Source organism: Chenopodium album, chromosome 9 (assembly GCF_948465745.1).
Source record: "Chenopodium album chromosome 9, dcCheAlbu1.1, whole genome shotgun sequence".
In the NCBI taxonomy this organism is placed as follows: Eukaryota; Viridiplantae; Streptophyta; class Magnoliopsida; order Caryophyllales; family Amaranthaceae; genus Chenopodium; species Chenopodium album.
In genome coordinates this window covers 23,988,091-24,004,625 of record NC_137842.1, presented here as the reverse complement: position 1 = coordinate 24,004,625, position 16,535 = coordinate 23,988,091, and the positions used below count along the sequence as shown (strand labels likewise).

Here is a 16,535-nt window from a genome sequence, read left to right as displayed (position 1 = left end):
GAGGGGACTCAACAGGAGACTCGGGGTTGAACTCTATAGCAGAAAGAGGGTCGGCCTCAGACTCTAGGGACTCGTCTACAGACTTAGACTCAGACTCGGACTCGGACCTAGACGACTCAGACTCATCAAACATAGGACCCTCGCCAGCGGTTATTTCCAACTTCTCTCCACTCGGCGTAGTGATCCTCAATGTTTTGCGCCATCCCCTTGAAATGTTGTCAGCTTGGACGATTAACTCGGAGGGGTCAAAATCCTTGTTCTCTATGACAGCTTGAACGAGCTCGGAGTTATCATTGCGGACCGGCTTGGACTCATTTTTCTCCATTCCAAAAAGAAGGTTGATTCCTAGATCATCAGAGTTCAGGCTAGCTGGCTTCTCGGCTGTGGAGAGCTCTTCGTCTTCATCAACGAAGTCACAATTGAGGAACACCTCGAATCCCGGTTCACGGATCCCATCATGGACGAATGGCTCAGGGAATTCATAGCATGGGAAGTCTTCCCCTTATTTTATGTACTGGCCATTGAGGGTGAACGGATATGGATCCATGGCTATTTCCGTCTTCGTGATTTGAGCATTATTGCGAGCCTTCATCTTCAATGCAGCTCGTTTCAGATCTTCTTTTGTTGGCTTGAATCCCAAGCCAAAAGTATCCTTCTTGAGTGCACCAGGATGGCCCCAAGATTCAGCCATTTTCTTCTTGAGTCCAAGGGTCATTCCAGGGAAATGACCTTGCTTCTTCAAAATGGCATTGATACTGGTGTTTGAATAGGGATCGAAGTCAAGATGACACTTTTCCTCCTCTTCGATCACGAGAACATCATCTAGTGAAAACCCCCAAAGATCTTCATCTTCTTCGTCATGTTCAACATGGACGATAGGAGTATCAATAACTTGAATGCGTATAGGAGAAGCATCGATAGTAATCGGAACCCCTCCAACTATGGCTTTCACTTTCTGTTGAAGCGATGATGGAATCGCCTTTAGCTCATGAAGCCAAGGGCGTCCTAACAAAAGATTGAAAGAGGCCTTAATGTCCACAACCTGAAATTTGGTGCGACGTTCAATGGCCCCAGTAGTTATATTCAGTATAATAGTACCCACGGCTTGACGGCGAGTATTATCATAAGCACGAATCCCTTGAGTGGAGGGAGTCAATTCTTCATTCCTTATGCCCAACTTATTTGCAGTACGGAGTGGGCACACATTGATTGCAGAGCCATTATCAACCAGGCTCATGGGAACATTCATCTGCCTACACACCACAGTAAGGTGAAAGGCCTTATTATGTTGGTCCCCTTCCGGGGGTAGATCCTTATCAGAAAACGAAATCAGATTGCTAGTACTTGGCAGCTCAGTAGTGAGAAAGTTGACCAGTCCTTGAGGAGTCATGTCATCATCAACTCCTATCTTCACCAGAGCATTCATCACAGCCTTTCGATGCTCGTGGGAAGTGGCCAAAAGCTTCCATACATTCATCTCCACCTTGGTCTTTTGCAGTTGTTTGACCACATCGCTGTTCAAAGGGTCGATGGGATTAACTATCGGATGTGATTGTGGTGGAGGTGGAGGTGGATTAGGTTGTTGCAACCGTCCACTTCTGGTGACAACCTTGACCTCAAAGTCCCCCCAAACATCTTCACTGGTGCCAAGAGATGAACAGGCTATATCCTTGAGATAGACGTCTTCATCATCACTATCCCAAATTTCATTTACTTCTTCAGTACTCGAGATAAATACAATTTTCGGCAGAGGTTCATTCACAGGTTGAATGAGTATCGACGGATCAAAGGAGACTTCATCTCCCATGATAGCCAAAGCATCAGAAAGAGGACCTGTTTGAATGTTAGGCTTCTTGCCCCCTGGAGGGACAGGAAGTTGATTAGCATCGATCAGGTCTTGAATTGCATCCTTCAGCCTCCAAAACTTCTCAGTGTTATGACCCTTGCCTTGATGAAACTTGCAATAAGCATTGGGGTCATAGCTAGCGGTCCTATTCTCAGGTCGAGGTTCTGGAAATGGTCTGATTGGCATAATCAGTCCCTGACCATGCAAACGGTCATAAGCAGCATCATAAGTCATTCCTAAAGGCGTGTAAACCCTCCTTTGCTTTTGGAATCTTTGAGGCGGAGCATTAAGGGCCAGCACATCATTGATGTTGATATTGTTGGTAGCATTATTGGGCTTAGAAGACGAAGAAGAAGGAGTGTCGTTCTTCTTGTTTTTCCAAGTGTTGTTGTTATTATTGCTACCAACAGACTTCATCAGTTCATCTTCGATATTGATTCCAATATCGTATACAGCTTCAAAGGTACTCAGAGGCAGAAACTTCAAGTGTTGCTTGTACTTATGAGTCAGATTGGCAATGAACAAGCGAACCATTTCTTTCTCCTTGGGGGGATCCACCAGGAGCGCAGCTGTTTCCCTCCACCTGCTTAAGTAAGTGGTGAAGCCTTCATTCTCTTTCTGTTTGAGAATGGAGAGTTCACGTTCAGAAGTCTTGGCCTGGATGTTACACTTGTAACGATTCATAAAGCTCTCAGCAACATCCTCCCAGGTCGCGACATGCTTGGATTCCAAAGAATAGAACCACTGTTGACAGGCATGCTCTAAGGAAAGAGGGAACACCGTAGGGAAGAGTGTCACATCTACTCCATTAAGAGCCATAGTTCCAGAAAAAGCCTTCAAGTGGAAAAACGGATTATCAGTAGGCTTGAATTTGGGAATGTCAGCAGTGGAAAACTTCTCAGGAAGCTTCTCTCTTATGGACGAAGAGGTGACAGGCTGTTCCACATAAGTGAACTCTTCAGAAATCTTGCTCATCTGTTCCTTAATATTGTCCATTGCAGCAGTAGTGACATTGTTTTGATTGTCTTGTTCTACAGTGCTAACTCTAGTAGTGAGTGTCTGCATCATGTCAGACAATCTTTCAATTGTCCTGTTGAGGTTCTCAATGTCTTCCTTAGTGGCCATTGGTTGAAAGTAGACTGGAGATGAATCTTGTGGAGATGATTGAGGTGGTTTCCTTGTACGCCTCTTTGGTATAAGAGGTTGTTGAGGTATGGACTCGAACCGTAACAATCTACCCCTGCTTCTTGTCCAAGTGCTGTGACACCGAAACAAACACACCTTTAATGACCAAACTTAACCTTAACCTATCCGGATTAAAAAGAAAAGGAAAAAAGAAAATTTTTTTTTTTATTAAAAATCTATAATTTTGATTAAAAAAAATAAAAATACATGGGAGGATACCATCCGACTTACTCCGAAAAAAAAAACGACACAAAAACGAGACTTCCCTAAAATACGGTAAAAAAAAATGGTGCACGACTAAAAAAAAGTATGTGAACACGATATGTGAGTGATTAAGTGAGGTTATAGACGCGTGTTTTGACCGTATAGCTAGATACGACACAAAACTGGACACAACATTTGCACAAAAATCGAAAAAAGGACTGACAGGACACTTTCCTGGGCACCGTGTCACGGTACAGATTGTCGTGACACGGTGCAGTCTACCGTCAGACGGCAGACAGCCCCATGTCACGGCACTGTTCACCGTGGCATGGCAGAAAATGCCGCGACACGGTGCGCAGTTCCAGGTCAGTTTTGTGATTTTTCCAGATTTTAACCGATTTTAGGTCCGTACTAATTACTATGTGATAATAAAAACCCTCGGTCATGGGTTAAATAAAAGAGCAAACACATGAAGGTTAGCACCAAACAACCACATAGCATTTAGGCACAATGATGTAAAAAAGTTCGCAACCTAGAGTCAAGATCTATGTTCAACTATTGGTCAAGCTTTGGGTGTCAAAAGGGTACCATGGTTAAGAGTTTGGACGCGTTAGCAAGGCAGCCTCCCTTGAGGGTGTATGCCAACGGGCGGCTCCGCGAGTTCGTGATGAAATCGAACTCGACTCCATTGTTTGGGTGGATTTAATAACTCGGATGAACCCTTATTGCCATGAGCGTTTTTGGGTCGATAGAGCTTAAATCCCCCGGGGCTAAGACGCATGTAGAACATATACGTTTTTTCAGAAAAATCGAAGGAAGTCGATGTGAGGAAAGAAAATAAGCCACCGGACTAATTTTAGGACTGCCGTGACACGACAAAAATTCCCGTGTCACGGTACTGTGCACCGTCAGACGGTGCACTGTACCGTGACACGGCAGATTCTGCCGTGGCACAGCAGTCAGAAGATCTGATTGGTGCCCTGTTTTCCTTCGCGGGCAACCAATTTATCCAATTTTTCTTACGGGACAAACCTGAATGCGACGTTAAAACGTCTATGCATATGCAAAAATGCCAAATTAATCACAGGAATATTTTTCAAGAATCTTTCAAGTCTCATCCACTCATCTTAATTAAATATCGATCACTCAAATCGATAAATAACCAAGAATCCTCCCCAGTGGAGTCGCCAAATTGTAGGCGTCGTTTGAAGTGCGCCTACGTTAAAAGCATGTGATGAATATGCTTGGCACTCATAGGAAGTGGGAATAGACATATACGATTATGGACAAATAAATTAGGGAGCCTCCAACAAGTTTTTAAGGAACTTATAAACCGTTCACGGATCATAAAAGGCAACCACGATAAGGGACAACGATAGGCAACAACGATTGGCCCGTGAAGGTTACACCCCATTCATAATCCATGAGATTACTAACTCCATATGGTTCGGAACCACGAAAGGAGGATCGGGGATGATGGTACGAAGTGAGTCATGGAGTCGCATTCGCCCGTATTGGCCTCTACTCGATTCTTATATTGAAAAGCATTCCTGTGATCTCAAAGGCATACAAACAATAATTCAATTCGCTCCAAACTATTATTTAACTAAATTGGTTTAATATTAATGCAAACATAATTCTAAAATATTGGTGATCACTTCAATTAATAATAAGATTAAAAAGGATCCTAAACCGGTTGTCCAAATTATCTTATTAGGCGTGATTTTCAATTACATATTCCCTTTAAACATGCAATATGGTGATCATAAATATAATAAAACAACATTAATATTAAAACCAATTTAATCACAATTCCAACAACATAAAATCGTTAGAAAAATAATAAAAATAAGAGGAGCATGACTCTTACTTTGATTCTGTTTGTTTGCAACTACAAAATAATAAACGAGTTAGTAACTTCAAGAAAATAATAAAGCAATAATTAAATTAAATTAAATTAAGTAAGGTAGATTTGGGGCCAAACCCTCAAACAGTTCTACCTTTCACGCCTTGGCTTAAGGATAGAACCACGAGTAAAGTATGGACTCCTTTGAGTACTTGAAGAAGGAATTTTGAAGTAGAAAAGGGGTAGGCTAGTGTTTAGGCTAAAGCATAGAAGAGAGAAAATTAATCAGAGAATTACTCGGTGCCCCGTTCATCAGAAATGAGGGGGGTATTTATAGGGAAAATGTGCTGAGGGAGCATACGGAACCCTAAAATGATAAAAACCCTAAAAAAGTATCCCGTTACACGGTCAGACTGTATCGTGACACGGGAAGCCCCACCGTCAGACGGTACACATTCCCGTGACACGGTACACTTTTGGCGCGACGCGGGAAATTCTCTGAAAACGGGATAGAAAACACGTCAAGGGTTTACGCGGAAAAGACACGGAATGTCCCGTGTCACGGCAGACCTCCCGTGTCACGGGAAATCCCACCGTCAGACGGGAAGGATTCCCGTGACACGGTGGCAGTCCGCGTGGCGCGGGAATTTTCAGTCCATTTTCCGTCTAAATACATTTTTAACCCTAATTTCCTTCGGCTTTTTAAGTGCCGATTGATAATTTCGGGCCTTTTCTGACTTTTATTATTCGGGCTAAAATAAGAAAATAATTAAATAAAAATAAATAAAATGTTTGGGCCAAAAATAAATAATAAAACAATAAAATAAAAAAGGTTTGGGCTATAATTAATTAATAAGTTTGGGCTGAAATTAAAACTATGCTTTTACCAAACATCAAGACTAATCCATGGACTGTTCAAAAATATGAATTTAATAAAATACGATACTCTCGGGATTAACTACTAAACCCGACCAATAGTGGCGGTGAAAGGTTGTTCATCATCGGGTTTGGTTTTGGGGAGACATTTTTAGGTGTCTACAATACCGGATAAGAGACATGGTAAAGCAGGGGTCCTTTTACTTGGAAACAATGGATGGAAAGCCATTGAAAAATGTATGGAATACTGTAGGGAATATTTCAAGCGTTAATCCCCTAGCTTGAACCCCACTGTGATTATACACTAAAGTACGGTGGCGTCCAAAGGGAAAGAAGATAGAGTAAAAGAGTCGCCAACAAGTTTTTTAGGAACTTGTAAACCGTTCACAGGGTGAAGGTTACACCACTTAACGATCCAAGAGATCGTCAACTCCATAAGGTCTTGAACCAAATAAGGGTTCGGGGATAAAGGTACAAATCCAACCTAAAAGAGATTGAACTAACCTGCCCTAATAATAGGCCTCTACTTTATTCTGATCGTACTCATGTGCGCTTTCTGACTAACATACAATCAATAAGATTAACCCTAAACCTGTTTATCTATGTTGGTTGAATTTAATGCACAAATAAAACTATTATTGGCGATCACTTGAATTATAATCAAATTAACCCTAACAAGATTATTAATTATCTTATTAAGCGTGATTACAAGTACCAATTCCCTTTAAACATGCATAATAGGCGTGATCAAGCAATAACAATATATAATGCAAGCAACATAATAATCAAAATAATGAAATTATAATCATAACAATCATAATTAAAAATAATCATCATAATAATAATTATAACAATAATAATCATAAATTATAAAAATAATCATAATAATAATAAAGCATAATAATAGCAAGATCCTAGGCATGATACTAACAAGATTAATAACAAACCCTAGCATGTCACTAAACAATAAAAATCAAACCTTTAACCCTAACATGATACTAACAATCATAAATATTAGGAAGAACATAGGAAGCATCATACTTTTAATCATACTTGATATTAAAGTTACCCTAGAAATGATACTAGGAATCAAAATAACAATCTAAACATGATTTCTACATCATAACATCAATAAAAAAAAACCATCAAAGCACTTACTTTGATGCCTCGTACCTCTTTCTAATAACAAAATACACACGTTTGTAACTTCAAGAAAAATAATAATTAAACAATTAAATTAAATAATGGAAAGAGAGATTTGGGACCAAACCCTCGGAAATTAAAACCTTTCACGTCTAGGGCGAAGGCAACTTCGAATATGGCTAGGTATTTCTAGATCTAATGAATGCGGAATTTTGTATTTGAGAAAAGCTAGTTTAGAAAAGAGAGAGAGAGAGAGTAATCAAGAAAATCTTGATGAGAGTTGGTGAACGATTATTGAAGAGAATGAGAGAGAATTGATGATTGTGAATGAAAACTGGTTGTAGGTGAAGACTGGTTATCAAAAACGGAGTTTTTACGACGTTATTTATAGAGAAAATCAGCCAAAAAGATAAAAATGTCAAAACAGAGTCTGGCGCATGTAAAAACAGGTTGGCGCCAACGCTGGCTATTGGCGCCTGTAGGCGTCGCTCGAAGTGCTCCTACGTTAAAAGCATGTGGTGAATATGCTTGGCACTCATAGGAAGTGGGAATTGACATTACGATTAGGGACAACGATTAGGGACAAATAAGGTAGGGAGCCGCCAACAAGTTTTTAAGGAACTTGTAAACCGTTCACGGATCATTTAAGGCAATCAAGAATAAGGGACAACGAAGGCAACAACGATTGACCCGTGAAGGTTACACCCCATTCATAATCCATGAGATTACTAACTCCATATGGTTCGGAACCACGAAAGGAGGATCGGGGATGATGGTACGAAGTGAGTCATGGAGTCACATTCGCTCGTATTGGCCTCTACTCGATTCTTATAGTGAAAAATGATTCCTGCGATCTCAAAGGCATACAAATAAAATTCAATTTGCTCCAAACTATTATTATGCTAAATTGGTTGAATATTAATGCAACACATAATTCTAAAATATTAGTGATCACTTGAATTAATTAACAAGATTAAAAAGGAACCTAAACCGGTTGTCCAAATTATCTGATTAGGAGTGATTTTAAATTACATTTTCCCTTTAAACATGCAATACAGTGATCATAATAATAAAAAAAATAAACATTAACATTGGAAGCAATTTAACAATAATAGCGTTAGTCAAATCAAATATAAAATAACCTAATCATGATACTAGCAATATAAAATAAAATAAGAGTAATTAATTTAATTAATTACTTACATTCAGCGCGTTCCTTTAAATTGCTACATCATGAATAAACTGTTAGTAAATTCAATAAAAAAATTTAAAGTAAATGAAAATTAAATTAAATAAAAAGTAGAGTTGATTTGGTCCAATCCCTCAGTTATTTGTACCTTTCACGCCTTGGTTTAAGGACGGAACCTCGTGTTAAGTATAGACTCCTTGGAGTGCTTAGGGGAATTGTTATGAAAGAATAAGGAGGCTAGAAATTAGGTTAAAGAGGGAGAAGAGAATGATTTTTGGTGTAAGGTGAGAGAGAATGATTATTGGTGCCCCGAACTGCACAAAGGGGGGTCCTATTTATAGGGAAAATGAGCAGAGGGAACACGCGGAACCCAAAAAAGATAAAAACCCTAAAAAAATACCGTGTCATGGCAAAGAGCACCGTGACATGGTGGCAGGCACCGTCAGACGGGGGAAGATCCCGTGACACGGGGAAAAACTGAGTGATGCGGGAAATAATTAGGTTACGGGAAGTGAAAACGCGTTTAGGGATTACGCGGAGAAAACACAAAGCAATCCCGTGGCACGGGATGTGCACCGTGACACAGGAAGAAATTTCGTGACACGGCATTGTCCACCGTGGCACAGTGCAGTATGCCGTGTCACAGTGTAAAAAGTACGCGGAAATTACACGGAATATCCCCGTGTCACGGAATGGGCACCGTGACACGGGAAATCGCACCATGACACGGTGCAAAATCCCGTGACACGGGAGAAAATTGTGCAGAATTACAAAAATGGGCACCGTGTCACGGGAATAAGCCTCGTGACACGTCAGCTTTTGCCGCGTCGCGGCATTTTTGCTGCTGCGCGGTAATTTCATATTTTTACCCGTTTTTAAAATAATAATAACTTTTGATCCGTAAGTCGGAATAAGGAATATAATATATCATTGGAAAGCTTATCAACTCTACTTTCGAACCCAATTAAAATCAAGTCAAATTAATATGTAGATTTTATGATATGGTCGTTTTAGTGGAAGGGTGTCGCTTTTAGGCCGAGTTTAGTGTTTTGCTTATATCTTTTTCGTTATAGCTCGGAATTGGGCTTATAATATATGGTTGGAAAGCTTAATTAAAGGCCTATCCAAAAACATAATAATTGGATCAAAATTGTATAGCCATAAATTCAGTTTCTCTCAGTTTTGCGATGTGGACACGAAAAGTGGAAAATAGGTTATGGTTTAGGGAAATGAGCTAGAAATTGGATTAGTTCATGAAATATATTGGATAGAACATGGATTTAAGCACTCCAAAGATTAAATACTCAATTTGACCAATAATGGCGGTGAAAGGTGTTCATCAACGGGTTTGGTTTTGGGGAGACATTTTTAGGTGTCTACAGCGCCAGACGCTGACCCTGGTGCCAGGCGCCAAGGCTAGCGCCAAGCGTAGCGCCAGGCGCTACAGCTGGCGTTTGGCGCTGACCTGAAAATTCACGCGTTTTCTTAAAATCAGATAAAAATTGTCGTACAGGAGGATAAAATCGTATTTCCCTCAAAAATACGTTATTTATAGATCTTGAGAATGCGGAATTTTGTATTTAAAAACAAAGTTTAGAAGAAAAAGATGAATGATTAAGAGAATACTAAAGAATTAATGATTGCGAATGAAAAATGATTGTTGATGAATATAGATGATCGAAAACGGAGTTTTTAATACGTCATTTATAAAGAAAATCAGCTAAAAAGATAAAATAAACAAAACAGAGTCTGATGCACAAAAAACAGAGTTGGCGCAAACCCTGGCTAACTGGCGCCAGGTGCCAATGGCTAGCGCCAGGCGCCAGGCCTGGTTTCAGGCGCCAAAGCCTGGGGTCAGGCGCCAAGCCTGATTTTAACGCGTTTTCGAAAATCAGATAAGTTTTCCGTACTGGAGGATAAAATCATATAATTTCCTCGAAAATGCTATTTGATTTTAATTAAAACTCTAAAAAGTCAACAAAAGTCAATTTATGAATGCTTATTGAATTAAGAATGAAAAGAATCTTCTAGAAGAATTTAGAAGACTAAAACCATTCCTAATTGCATTAGGAATGATAAATCATATTAGGCCCTCCCTTAGATCATTGGGCCGCATATAAGGCTCAAACCGGGCCCATTTTATTAAATTGGTCATAACTTCCTTAATATTCATCGGAATTGGGCTTATAATATATCGTTGGAAAGCTCTTGTCAGGCCCCATCCAACTACACTACTATTGGACCCATATCATGGACCAACCAAACTGGATTGGCTATTTTCTTAAAATAAGTTTTCAAAAACAGAGAGAAGAGAAAAGAAATTAAAACTATCCGCAAAACTAGACTTTCCACACTTTCACTTCATTCGATTATGATTCGACGTGAAAGGTACTCATCATCGGGTTTGGTTTTGGGGAGACACAAATGGGTGTTTACCGAAGCCCCCACTTTGACTGAGTTTGGAGAAACGTAAGTTTCGAAAACAAAAGTCAAAGTATCGATAGGGACGGAGAATGATTCTGAACGTTCTACGATCCTAAATCACTCTTGTAACGCCGATACCTGCAAACTAGCGTTAGTTAAATAGATAAAAGAGTTAAGAAACGTGTATCTTGCACCGTCGAGCACATGTCTCTGAAAGTAACTGATTTGCTGCTGCTTTACTGTTGTTTTGATGACCTCCTACCAAGAGAATGCCATCCCGCATGAAAACTGCTACGCTCGTTACTGCTTCCAATATAGAAGACTGCTTCTCTTGAAACGATCCTCTCCCGCTATGATAATATTCTACGTCCAAGGGAATACCATCGAAGATTGTTTCGCTTGAAACAATCCCCATCCGCATTGATAATATTCCACGTCCAAGGGAATACTATCGAAGATTGTTTCGCTTGAAACAATCCTCTTCCGCATTGATAATATTCCACGTCCATGGAAATACTATCGAAGATTATTTCGCTTGAAACAATCCTCTTCCGCTTTATGACCACCTTCCACGTCTAAGGGAACATGGTCGAAGACAACCTCGCTTGAAATTGCCTTCAGTTGTTTGTGACAACTCTCCACAATCTAGGGAATGCCGTCAAAGATATCCTCGCCTGAAGCCATCCTCATTTATTGCGATAACTTTCCAAAGGAAATTACCGAAGATTTCCGCTTGTCGATCTTTAAAAGCTCGCTTGAACTTTGCTCCCGCTATGCCTGACGTCGGCGCTTTTGTTGCTTTGATACACTATGTCGGTGCCTATGCTAAGATGACAATCCTCTTTTCTTTGGGAATAGTTGCCAACACAACTCTTATATGATGTACGACAATCCGAGTTAGGGAAAGTTGTCAATGCTTCGTAACAATCCATCCTTGGAAATGTTGCCACGATGGAGTGATAATCCGTATCTCGGAAAATTTGCCAAAATCCTATTTTTGGGAAAAGTTGCCAATGCTTCGTAACAATCTGTCATAAGAATTTTGCAACGATCGACAATCCACATCTTGGAATATAACTCTTGAAAGCAATCCACCTTGGAAATTTTCCAACGCTATGCGACAATCCTTTTGGGAAAATATTGCCACAATTGACAATCCGCGTCTTGGAACATTTGCGAAAAAGAGTTGACAGACAATCCACTTCGGGAAAATTTGCCACTTACTGAAATAAATGACAATCCACGTTGAGGAACCTTTGCCGAAATTTATGATGAATAGAGACCTACAACAATCCTTGGGAAATTTTGCCATAGGGAACTGGGTGTATGACAATCCAATCTCGAAAAACTTGTCAATGAGTCGATGAATGTATGACAATCCGAACATGGAAAAACTTGCCAAACAAAGAAGGAGCACAACAATTCACGCTTGGAAACTTTGCCAGAGATGACAATCCAATCTTGGAAAAATTGTGGTTGAAAAGATGCACGACAATCCATTTTTTGAAATATTGTCAGTTGGGGATGACAATCCAATTTTTGGAAAAATTTGTCGTTTAAGAAGAATGCGCGACAATCCATATTTGGAAATATTGTCGTTTAAGTGCTTGCTTTTAAACCGATTGTAATGAGCCAGTGTTTTAGGCGCTTAAGCTAAGTGAGACGATCTTTCGTCAGGTCGATCACTTAGACTGTAATCAAACCGACTACTTAATCATGTCAAATTGCTTATAGGGGCTAACTAGCGTACCAAGGAACCCGAAATTGCTCTATGAGATCGAAATCACCTTTCTAAGAGGCTTCGAGTTCTGTCGCTGCTGAAATATCTCTGGCACCAAGAATTGGCTATAATGCCAGACGCTGAAATCTATTTCCATACGCTAGATGTTGTCGTCTGTCGCTGGGGTAGGGTCTTCCCTATTCTGCTGCACCTGTATTTTTTTATTTATTTTTTTGGTAAATAAAGATTTTTTTACCAAAGAAAGAAAGTTACAACTTACAGTAGCTAAGTTATAACTACCACCAAAACACCACAAGACCTGAAAAAACAGACCACACCCCAAACACCAGTTCTAGGACCCACCCTAGCCACCATCTAGGAAGGGTTCTAGGAAGGACCTAGAACAAACTGGACTCAGACTTCCAGCTACCAACTAGGAAGGGCTCAGGAAACCAGGACCAGACAACAAACATAGCAGCCATTTTGTAAAACAACAGCTAGTAAACATGCCTACCAACTGTACCAGCAAACAACAAAACCTAATCATACAAATATTTTCTATCAGAGTCAATGCATCTACAAGCAACAGAAAGATAACATCCCTAAAAGCAATATCTGCAGGCTTGTAATCTCCAGTGAACATCAAAGTATTTCTCTGTATCCAGATGCAATGAATAGTCTCTGCAAAACACATAAGCAGCAACCTTCCTTTAGCAGTGGCTCTTCTACCTTGTTGCACCACCCAAAGAACTTCAGAGTCAAATCTCTGCCCAATTCGGCCAAAACCAAGAAGTTGCAAAATTCTGTTCCAAATACTAGCAGAATAAGAACACTCAAAAAATAAATGAGAAACAATTTCTGCAGTACTAGCACAGAAGAAACACAAAGGATCACAGGCTATATTCCAGGTAGCAAGTCTATCTTTAGTGACTAATCTGTTCCATATAGCCAACCAAGTGATAAACATACTCTTAGCAGAAGCCCTGTTATTGCAAATTATTCTCTTCCAAGTTACTTTCTCAGCTTGTGGTCTTATCCGAATGTAGAGCTGTCTGATGCTCATTTTGTCATTAACTGTAATGCCAGTCCAACCACCAACATCATCAACCAAAACTCTGCAATTCATGATCTTCCTTAAAACCCAAGAACATTTATTAGGAATAGGAGAAGACCAGAAATCTTTGTTGCTGAAATAACATGTGTGAATCCATTTTACCCATAGATTATCAGACTTATGAGCAATGTCCCAAAGAACTTTGGTGATTGCTTCTTACCTGTATTTATTTTTTACTATAGAACTTTGCCAATATCTTTAATTATCTTAGGGTTGACCTAAGGTTTAACATCGCTTGACTCATTGACTTGACATGACTCAAGGTATAAACTTGACTTGCTGTGATTGACCCGAGGTTGACTCGACTCGAAGTGAAATGACACGTGTGACTCATGACCCGTGTGTGCATAGTGTTATGATTGTGCGACTCGAAAATGCAAAAAAGTCATTTTTGTGGAGGGTACCGACTTTCTCCCGAAAAAGAAAGGCGCGAAAAAGAATCGAAGTTTGAAGGGACATGTTGAATGAGCTTAGTCAAATGTCATTTGATATTATCTCTCAAGGTGTAAGGATTAATCCATCATAGGCTATCTCAATGGTTGACTCCATGATGAAAGTAGTTGGGTAACTTAGGCACGGAGGCTAAGCACTTCATACTTTGTGATGCAATGATGATTGATAAGCGATTTTGACATGATAATACACGCTTCAGCGTTATGTTAAGATTTCATGACAAAGGGTTCCTACGCGAAAGTATATTTGGTCATGTATTTGTGCGGTGTGTGAAAGTGACACTAAAGTTAGGCCGCAAGGGCTAAGTGTGTGGAAAAATATTGTATTTAAAAGAGTCAAATGGTGGTGACTATTAGGCTAGGTAAGCTAATGGTATAGGGATGAAGCCCCCAAGTCTAGCTCTACATGAATAGGGATGAGCATAAGAGATCCCTTGATATGATCAGTGTCTGAATGTGAATATGAATGCATGTTTATTACGGCCGCACCTCGATGTGAGGTTGCCTAAGTATCCGCTAGGAATCAGGCCGAACGTAGCTCTAGCCGAACCTCGCACAAGTATGTATACCTTAAAAGGTCTTTTTAAGGGTTGTAACGTGGTTAGGCTAAAGGTTGAAGAAGAAGGGGATAAAAAGGCTCAAGACCCTAGATAAGCCCCCAAGGTGTGCAACCTTGCTTCTGAATCTTTATACTTTTATGCTTGAGGCTTTTAACTCTTTTTTAGCTCTCTTTTATAAGTGTGGGCAATCTCGATCATGCGGTCTATCACTCACTTGGAATTCATGTTTCTCAGGCACGGTACCGAGCACTCGATAAGACACGTAATCTGAGACGTGTTCTTATCGAAGATATTTTCATATCAAAGACATTGGAACACTTGCCCTCTTTGTACACTTTTATTTATTTTTCGCTTATTTTTTGCTATTTTGATCTGTTGAAATCACTCAAGCTTTTGAGATTGCATAAGTTACACACCATCCCATCCCAAGGTTAGGTAGATGTAGGTTGAAAAAAGAAAGGTGTATCGTTAGACGAGGCTCAAAGTGGTTTATGAAGAAAGATGTATAATTGAGAGGTGAAAGGAGATATGATGTGGCTACAAGGGGTGCCTCAAATCATTGGTATACCTTGTGGTTAATCCGACATAATTTTTTTTTTTTTAATGCAATGCAATGCGATGATCATATGCAAGGAAATAAATGCTCATTTTATTAAAGGAAAATAAATAGAGAATCTACAAAAGTAATCTAAGGGAAAAGAAAGGTGCCTATGCTAGACTTATTGGGGAAAGGAAAAAATGAAAAAGAAATAGAAAAAAAAGAGGTCATGAAATCTTGTCATTGAAGCTCGCCTCTTGTCTTGTGTCATTCGCTTCATCATCACCCAGTCTTCTCGCTAGCTAGAGGCAATGGGATCTTGTTTGCTTCTATAAGATCTTGAATGAGATTTTGAAACCTATAGCATTCATCAGTTGTATGACCGTTTCCTCGATGGTACTTGCAATAGGAGTTGGGATTCCATCTCGAAGATCGATTTTCTGGCGTTGGATCCTCGGTAGGGCCAATAGGTTTGATTAATCCTCGATCGTAGAGACGATCGAAAGCAGCATCGTAGGTCATTCCAATGGGTGCAAACTCTCTCCTGGGTTTCCTTTTAGATCCTTGACTGTCCATGGCTAAGACACCATAATGGTCAAAGGTACTTACATTATTACTAGAGTGGGCGTTTTCGGAAGAAGAAGGATTGTCGTTTTTTTTTCCTTTCCAGCCACCGTGGTTACTATTGTTAGTAGCTTTTTGCTTTGCGAGGTCATCTTCAATTTCAATTCCGATGTCATAAACGGCCTTGAAATTATTCAGATTGTGTTGATAGTTTAAATGCTTCGAATACTTCTCTTGGAGGTTCTTGATAAACATCCTCACAGATTCTTTTTCATTGGGCACCTTAATCATCTTAGCGGAAGTCTCCCTCTATTTATTAAAGAAAGAAGTAAAGTCGTCATTCTCTTTTTGTATTAGGATCTCAAGTTGTCTATGATCGGTTTCAACTTCAATATTGCACTTGTACCTATCAACGAAAGCGTTTACTATCGATTCCCAGGTAGAGGTTTTCTCTTTGTCAAGGGAGAAGAACCATTGTTGGCAAGCGGTTTCAAGAGATAGAGAGAACAGAGAGGGGAAAACATTCTTATCGATACCCTTAATGTTCATTATAGTTTCAAAATATCTTAGATGGAAGTAAGGGTTATCTGTTGCCTTGAATTTAGGGATGTCAATGGCATTGAACTTATGCGGAAGAAGTTCCTTGTCCAGCGAGACCCCTTGTGAACTCATGCCCTGAAATTTATAGTCACTAGATAGCTTCCTCAAGCTTTCTTGCATGAGGTTCATTTGTTGTTGCTTCACAGGGTCATCAATTTTGAGGTTTAAAGCCTTTAACACCTCAATCACGTCATTCAATTGATTCCTAAGTTCATTAACCTCTTTTTGACTTGCCATTATTTTTTTAGCCTTCCTCTTTTTACGAATTGGTTTA

General features: G+C 39.8%; 1 protein-coding gene across 1 annotated transcript; it reads right to left on the bottom strand.

Moving 5' to 3' along the window:
• Positions 1-12,866: 12,866 nt before the first annotated feature.
• On the bottom strand, positions 12,867-13,559 carry LOC145557538 (uncharacterized). The gene has a single exon (XM_081618712.1). It carries the CDS (start codon positions 13,557-13,559, stop codon positions 12,867-12,869), a length of 693 nt encoding a protein of 230 aa, XP_081474838.1.
• Between the last annotated feature and the right edge of the window lie 2,976 nt (positions 13,560-16,535).